General features: G+C 32.0%; 1 protein-coding gene across 1 annotated transcript; it reads right to left on the bottom strand.

Moving 5' to 3' along the window:
* Positions 1–481: 481 nt before the first annotated feature.
* On the bottom strand, positions 482–7,011 carry LOC134681877 (metalloproteinase inhibitor 2-like). The gene is made up of 5 exons (XM_063541522.1): positions 6,894–7,011; positions 5,773–5,882; positions 4,946–5,048; positions 1,125–1,267; positions 482–616 (listed from the first exon to the last, which is right to left on the bottom strand). The coding sequence occupies exons 1-5, from the start codon at positions 7,009–7,011 to the stop codon at positions 482–484; spliced, it is 609 nt and encodes a 202-aa protein (XP_063397592.1).
* Between the last annotated feature and the right edge of the window lie 1,492 nt (positions 7,012–8,503).

The raw sequence follows: 8,503 nt of genomic DNA, 5'->3' as shown, positions 1-8,503 counted from the left end.
TTCATGCATGTCATAACACTACATTAAAAACTGAGTAACAAGAATCCAAACAAAAACAGAGGTGGTATAAGGTGTGCGGAAAGGCTACTTGATCCCGACAAACATTTGCTACCTGTCTTAAATGTTAAATATTGTTAATTCAGTGACACTTTTTGAAGATTTTTTTTACAGGCTAAACAAACATATTTTTACAAGAAAATACCGGTATCAAGTCAGGAATATGACCAATTTTCTTCAAATCGTTAGATAAATTCCATATTTCGATTTTTTTATTTAATAAGGATTTATCGTTTTGAATTTTCCTTGATTTTTTTTTATATTTATTTTATCTCATGGAATTACAATATTTTCTTGATAATTAAAAATATTAAACAACAACATTTTAATGATAGAATATTCATTTAAAGGTACATAAGAAAGTCTGATTAATAGTTTCATATATTAGTCATTTACGTACAAGTTGATTGATTTTGTAACCACGCTAGCATGTTTCATTATTAACCCAACGACACCGTCTTCTTTCTCGTTTGCACAGGGCATTCTTGGCCAGGCAAATGTTAAGCTTGTCATTTTTACCAGCTTCATATTTACAACCTCTGGAATCTTGATCTATTTTCTGAAAATAGGAAACAAATATATAAATATTATCTCTGCCAGGATATAATAGACGGATAGTTACCTTTCAAAGATACAATAGTTTTAATCAGAATAATGTTTGCTTCCGAAAAGCACGAGTGTTTTCCCGATCACCATATAGAGGAATATTTAAGCGGGTTTAAAATTTCACAAATTAGGCGCAACAAAGAAAAAAAGACAAACTACTGCAGTTTTTACATACTAGTACTAGATCGTTTATTTAACGATTTAGTTTTTAAAAAGCACCAACAGAGTTCATAATATTTTTTTTTCACGGTTTCCAGTATCCTTTACCATTCACTAAAATAAACACCCGCTACACGGTATTGCTCATTGTTAATACCTCTGTCATTTGCGTTTGCTATTGTTGTTTGATTATATATAATTATAGTACTGTAGTATTTTATTCAACTTTGTACCAATTTCCGCACATCAGTTTCAAAAACTCAGAGAACTTACAAGTGCATCGCTTACTTTAAGTTACTTACGTTGCATCTCCTTCTACAGTTTAGATTGTAAGAATTAAAACCTCTTGTAAACATGTAAAACGTTTGGTAAGGTGAAAGACTGCTCAATTGTCTGATATAATTACACAATCCAATAGATTTCTTTCCATCGGAGCCTGTTCTTCCTGAATACAAACATCTCACAATTACTAGTGTTCTTATTTATCGAAAGGGAAAGTTTTACATTGAATTGAACATATATTAACACGCGTTCCTAGCCTAAGAGTTTAGTTTTTATTATTTTAACAAATAAATACATGTAATACTTTTAACGACAAAATTTCTTCCCATAAAACAAGGGAAAGGAAAGTTATTATCCATTTTTTTCCCTAAATTTTCCATTTGATATCTGAATATCCAAAAAATTACTGAGGGTCGATTGAAAACAAAACTTTACTACAATAATATTTTGTCAATATAATTTAATTTGATGCGACATTCATACAAGTGAGAGGTTTAGCGCTATAACACCAGTTTCATACCACCATTTTCTGCATTTGAAAATGCCTGTACCAGGTCAGGAATATGACAGTTGTTGTCCATTCGTTTGATGTGTTTTATTATTTGATTTTGACATTTGATTAGGGACTTTTCGTTTTGAATTTTCCTTGGCATTCCGTATTTTTATGATTTTACTCTTCACGAGCAAATATTGAATTTAAATCGTAAAAATCCAGAAAAAAATTTAACCTATAGAACAAGTAAAGTGAAATAATGTGATGTTATATACATCTTAGACTGTGAAATAACAGATTGCAATTGGTATTAAACATTTAATACAATACAGGTTTACCAATTTCGAGAGGATTTTTTTTGCCATGACCGAAACAATAACCGAATCAATCTTAATAAGCATGTACACACAAATGTATGTAAGATCTCTTAGATTTTTCATATTATTTCTTGAATAAAAATGCATTGTTATAATCATGATACATGTTATAATATGAGTTGCGTTATTGAACTATTACCAAAAGAAAGTATTCCCACTTAAAAACGTTTAATGTTTTATTAAATGTTTAACAGTTGATCTACACTTTATAACAGAAAGCAATTTAAATTCGGGACGTCGTACACCTTATTAGATTTAAAGAGAGGTTTAATATAACAAAAGGAACAGTGAAACTTACAAGTCGATGACAACCGACTGTCCCTCTGGTATCTTTCGTCCCTTTTTTACAACGTCCTGGTCATCGGCCGAAAAATGGCCAACATAAAATCTTCATAGTACAAAGTTGTGACTAAGCAAATACACCCCACCCAACAAAAAAATTAATAAAAAAAATCGTGGGAGTTAAAATTTGGTCACGCCACACTACAGTATGATGTATACAAATGAACCGTTATAAGAAGAAAAGAAATATTGAAAAAGGTTAAGGGGTATCTGACTTGTAACATAATGATAATGCGTCGAGTTAACATGTTTTGTGAGGTCTCAACCCTCTCCTAGCAAATGTGGAATAAACACACTTTGTAGGGCCTTTATAACTTGCTGTTCGGTGTGAGACAATACTCCGTATTGAAAACCATAGTTTAACCTGTATTAGATGTTCCTTACGCCGTAACTACAACCCTCTTCCCTTTCATGAATTTGACCTACCGAATTAGACTATCTACCTGATTTGTTATCACATAAGCAACACGACGGATGCCACATGTGGAGCAGGATCAGCTTACCCTTCCGGAGCACGTGAGATCACCCCTAGTTTTTGGTGGGGTGCGTGTTGTTTATTCTTTAGTTTTTTATGTTGTGTCATTTGAACTATTGTTTATCTGTTTGTCTTTATCATTTTTAGTCATGGCGTTGTCAGTTTATTTTAGATTTATGAGTTTGTCTGTCCCTTTGGTATCTTTTGTCCCTCTTTTATATAACTTGTGACATGGATGGTGAGTTGTCTCATTGGCACTCATACCACATCTTCTTATATCTGATTTCCAAAGTTAAATTTAATTTCGTTTGCAGGAAGGAATGATTACTGTAAATTCAGAAATTATTGCGTGCATTTATTATTGCGATTTTGTCATTTTAGACTTGAATGCGATTTTAATTTTTACGATTTTGAGAAAAATCCTGTTAAAATCATATCAAATATTTCGAAATGCGAGTTTGAATAATTGCGTTTACAACTCAGTCGCATTTTTCGCAATAATAAAAACCTCGCATTAATTTCTGAATTTACAGTATTATGATTATATCAGAACTTTTGATTTTATTCCAAATATTTGTGTTATCCCATATTCAATCAACCAGAATTAATGTAATAAATTAGTAGGCCTAACCCGAACAACGACATGTTCTGAGGTCAGATTTCTTTTTGTTTTGGTTCATGTTGCTCAAACTAGTTGTAGGAGCGATGTTGGCATGACAGGGACGACTATTTGGTTATTGTCCATTTCCTGCTTGCATTTTCGTCGTGTTATCTCTTTACTATCGACTAAATGTCATAGCGAATATTATTTCATCAGAGATTCAATAAACCTGAATTGACAAAATACAGTGATGGGTTTTCATGTTGAAGATATGAGTCTTTGTTTCCATTTGTTTATGTAATTGTCGTTAAATTCTTAGTTTTATGCGTTTTGAAAGCAATTCGTCATTTTGTTTACTTATCATATTCGGTACATTGTACCATTGGGACAAACATTTATTTAAGAATTGAATTCTTTGCTGTTATCGCTGTTGTGTTGGATTGACAGTTGTTCGTTCTTTTACGTTTTACATTGTTTGCCTTTCTTGTTTCTTTACCGCTTGATTTATCATTGGTATCTACTGATACTTAACTATATGTACAATTTATAAATTGTAGTATATATATATAGAGAATAATACATGGCAATATCAGCCAGAGGGCATTGAGGCCAGAGGGATGATATTGGTCGAGGATGATACGGCATGTGGTACGGAATTTGCAATGTTTAATACGCTTTATCATATATTTCAACAGGAGAGTATGTATGAACTGCTTTCTGAGCTCTAACACATGGGTTACCTTCACTTCTACTTTTGTCTTGTTTTAAAAGATTTAAAAGAACTGTTCAATTACTCATCCAAAGCACCCCAATGGGTTACAAAATATTTTAATTATTGTATTACATTTTTGGTGTGTTTTGTATGGTATTTCGATCGTTGGGTTCTTTTTTATAGTTGTATTTCGTGTGTCAGAAATATGAAAACTCGACGTTTGTGACGTCCGGAACAATGAAGTCATTTAATGAATTGCGTCACGTCCGAATGACCGTTCATTTAGGACTAAATTTGAGGATATTTTTTGTAAAATCTTGCATAGATTAAAACGGAGTTTATGTAAAAAAAAAAAAAAAATGAGTAGGGGTGTGATTGGGTATGATAAAGGGTGCGCATCAAGTAGCGCGATATGGACTAAATAGCAGGCTATTTATCAAAAATTCAGAACTACTGTATTTACTACTAACTGTATGATAAAAGGAGGTATCCTTCTAGGTCAGATTATACAGGTGTGAAACTACTTTAAACGCCACGTTAAGATTATATCGTAGAAATAGTTGCAGTATGAATAATATATTCTAAATAACAGCTTACAGATCAATACGCATAAGTTGTGCAATTTTTCGTGATCAACAAAGTTTATACATGAAAGAGAGGCGATATATACTGTTGCCAGAGGGTAAAAAGACCCCATTGGAAATAAGCGCATTGCTTTAATTCGAAATTCCTTGAAAGATACATGTACCAATTTACAATGTATTTTAAGGGCTGGCTGACATAAGTTTAGTTAACATAACTTGAAAATATTCCTTTATTTAACAATCTTCAATTTACTTACCCATTAGAATATAAGACTTTCCGACAGTAAAACGTACTCCACAGAGAGCACCATTCCCTCTTGTCTCTACAACTACTTCTTGCCCAAATCCTTCTGTCACTCCCTGTATAGTACAGACGATTGTATAAACGCATGTATGTCTCTTTTTCGTGATCAAAATACATATTATAAGAATTGCATAGATTGACATATTTTGATATTTGTTCAAACTTGATTACCAGTGGGGAAACACCTGGAAAACAGTTTGAGTTAAAAAAAATAATGTACGTATGTATAAAAGATTAAAAACGTCCCCCAAAAAATGTATACTCTTTTATCATATTCATGGGTTACACCTGATACTTTTTCCTACAATTTTATAACTCTTTTTTCTAAATATAATTAGGCTGACTTAAATACTGGTGTTGGGAGGAGACACGATACCACGTATAACATTATCATGATTATTGAGTAAAAGAAGGGCAAAAGATAAATCGTGACAACGCCATGGTCAAAAATAAAAAAGACAAACAGACAAATAATACTACACAAGGAACAACATAGAAAACTGAAGACTGAGAAACACGAACCCAACCAAAGACTGGGGTGCTCTCGGGTGCTCCGGAAGGGTAAGCAGATCCTGCTCCACATGTGGAGTAAGTTGTTTTAAACGAACTACGTTTAATTTAATGCTTCTATTTTTTCTCTCTCTGATTTTGAAGATTAATATTTCTGGCATATTGTGTGTCAGCAGTAGTTAACCCTGTTGTATATTATTTTTTTCATATAATTATATGTTTAAATTTGTTTTATTTACATCCCAAAATTATTTATTTACATATTCTCACCTTCATTTTGAAAATTATGCTAAATGTATACTTCCAGATCGCAAAGTTGTTTGCAGTATCATCTGGTGGGCCTGGTATTAATGTCTCCTTGATAACTTTGCCATAGAATACTAGAAAAAGAAAGGCAATGTTGTTTAGCAAACGGTATTTGAATTATAGTACGTGAATACTTAAAGATCGACAATTTTATTTTCTAGGAGGATTTGGAAAATAAATTTCTTGTAATTGGCCCAGTAAGAACTGATAATAAATAACCGATAGGTATTAAAGCTATATAATATTGTATATTTTGTAACTTGATGGGAAAGTATATCGATTTTGAAATGCTTGCACTTGATGAGAGCACTACACGATACCTAAAGAAATTTTGTTGTTATAATTATAAAAATATCTCGCCGGCACTTTTTTGGTTAAAAAAACATGTCATTCAAAATGTCCTGGTTCAAAGATATGTCTTTACTTAAATTTTGTTTCATTGGTTCAAGTTTGAAAGCAATGTGGCAAACATTGTTCCTAATCTATATGTCAAATTGATTTTGGTGATGTTTTTTTTTAATAAATGGTAAAACTTTTTGTATGTAAGATATATGCTGGTCTATGCATCAATGCTTACACAATAACAATACTCAGTCAATCCGACAACTTCCAGCCTTCTCCAACCTCAACTCACCCCCAAATGTAATCAAAAGGTGTACAAGAACAAACAAGTTTGAATATTCATATTAATATAATCTCTTCATGATTTGCATTTGCTTATACAAGTTGTGTTTTATATGATGTTTTTCAACGATAATCATTTCCTGATATATAAATACCTTATCAGCCCAGGTCGCATTTATGGCTTTTTTAATTCGAGCGTCACTGTTAAGTCTTTTATTCAAGAAACGCTCATCTATCTTGTGTACTTATTCAAAATATGTCCTTTGTTTTGGTACTTGGTTTTAAAAAGTAGATAAAAAAGTAAATAATATTGCAGTCATTTTATTAATATTATACATTGGTGTCTGTACCCTTCATATTTACCTTTTTAAACATAATATACAAGATTGGTTAAGTTTTCAAAAGACAATTTAATTTGTCAGTTTAAACCTTTCATGCAAATACTATTTTTTTAAACTTACCGTAGTCAGCTGAACAAAATTGCGATTGAGGGTGCTGGAAACCAAAACACGAACAACCGTGTACATCATATGTCATCCAAGTAAGGATGAAACACAGAAGTAACACTTTCTGAAACATTTTCACTATTTCTTTCTCCAGTGTAACATGTACTACTAACTATTTTGAATTCTCGTGTCTTTAAATATTTGCACTTTAAATGTCATGTAAAAATAATATCAGGGGATGATAGAAGGGTAAACGCACAGAAAAACATGAAACACAAATGTTTTCATTTCAAATGGAAGCTAAATCAAACCGATGTGACCGCGTTTACGAAGCAATTCGACTGCTGGCATACATCAGAACCAATTTGGCGATCAAATTGCTTAAACGTTATAAACACCCTTCACTCCCCCCGTGAAATATAATCACCTTTTAATTGAGCGGGAATTATACCAAGTAAAATGTATTTGACGAATTATTTTTCTAAGCAGCAATATTAATAGGATTGTAAATAAAGTACATGTAAATGTAAATATAACTCTAGTTTATTGCAGATGTTAAATTAAACCTCATTCATATCTTCCATGTCCCAAAGGTTTTATTTAGATATGTTCTTGTTAACCTAACTTATCCAAATGTTAATTTAATATATACATACTTGCACTCTACCTAGTAATGCTCTGTATAATAAGTTCTGGATTATTATTATGTACTTAATCAAATGAAACTGGTCCATTGGTTGATCTTGTTTTCCAAAATATCACCATGATATCTGTAAATTTGATTAATTTCAAACGCAGTCACATGCTCACCCTGATAACATTCAGCTACCTAATCGAGAAAGGTTTCTATACTTAAGTGAGGAGATGTTATTATTGTCAATACGACAACTAATACCAGAATCAAGTTTATATGAATGTAAGGAATTTTTGGTCAACGCCTTTAATATGAGCAAAAAGTATATTGAAAAGTGAGCTGTAAAGGGCCACACCATAAGAAAATTTTACAATCTTAAAACGGCATTTATCCTTACACAATAAAGACAAGTACATGTACTTGTTGTGACGATTTAAAAAAAAGTACAATACTACACCTTTATGTCTTGGGAAAAAAATTCATAAAAACATTGCCGAGTTCTTTCATTTACTTTCACACGTCAAATGGCTCTTACATATTGATGATGTCGTGTTAAGGTCTACCCTTTTGCAGTAGCACCAGTACTCATCAAGTGTATGAATATATATATATTATATCCATCTGAATTTGAGGTGACGGATTCTGCCGAAACTAAAAGAGTAGATTTACTAGCGTTTGTTTGTACTGTGTTCCTGTCATGAAGTGTAGATTTTGTCATTTTAACAGTTATTTGTTAACATTGATATATTAGTTGGAGAAGCCATAACACTCAATTCATCCCACCATTCTCTTTTTAACTGTCCTGGATCAAGTCAGAAATATGGCAGTTGTTATCTTATAACTGTTTTGAGCTGAGCGTCACTGATGAGTCTTATGTAGACGAAACGCGCGTCTGGCGTATCAAATTATAATCCTGGTACCTTTAACTATTATAGTCTTTTTCTATGTCTGTTGACATTTATTGTTGTTGCAGTTTTTATATTTAATGTCT

Source organism: Mytilus trossulus, chromosome 8 (assembly GCF_036588685.1).
Source record: "Mytilus trossulus isolate FHL-02 chromosome 8, PNRI_Mtr1.1.1.hap1, whole genome shotgun sequence".
NCBI lineage: Eukaryota > Metazoa > Mollusca > Bivalvia > Mytilida > Mytilidae > Mytilus > Mytilus trossulus.
Note: the sequence above shows the minus strand (reverse complement) of the source record. Positions and strands in the feature narration are given on the sequence as shown.

What these genes read in the sequence shown, in the direction of transcription:
- LOC134681877 (XM_063541522.1), bottom strand. Translation starts at nt 7,011, where the DNA reads ATGTTTCAGAAAGTGTTACTTCTGTGTTTCATCCTTACTTGGATGACA. An exon ending in ATTTTGTTCAGCTGACTACG is followed by an intron (nt 5,883 to 6,893) that starts GTAAGTTTAAAA and finishes TTCTTTTTCTAG; the next exon opens with TATTCTATGGCAAAGTTATC. An exon ending in AAAGTCTTATATTCTAATGG is followed by an intron (nt 1,268 to 4,945) that starts GTAAGTAAATTG and finishes GTTTGTATTCAG; the next exon opens with GAAGAACAGGCTCCGATGGA.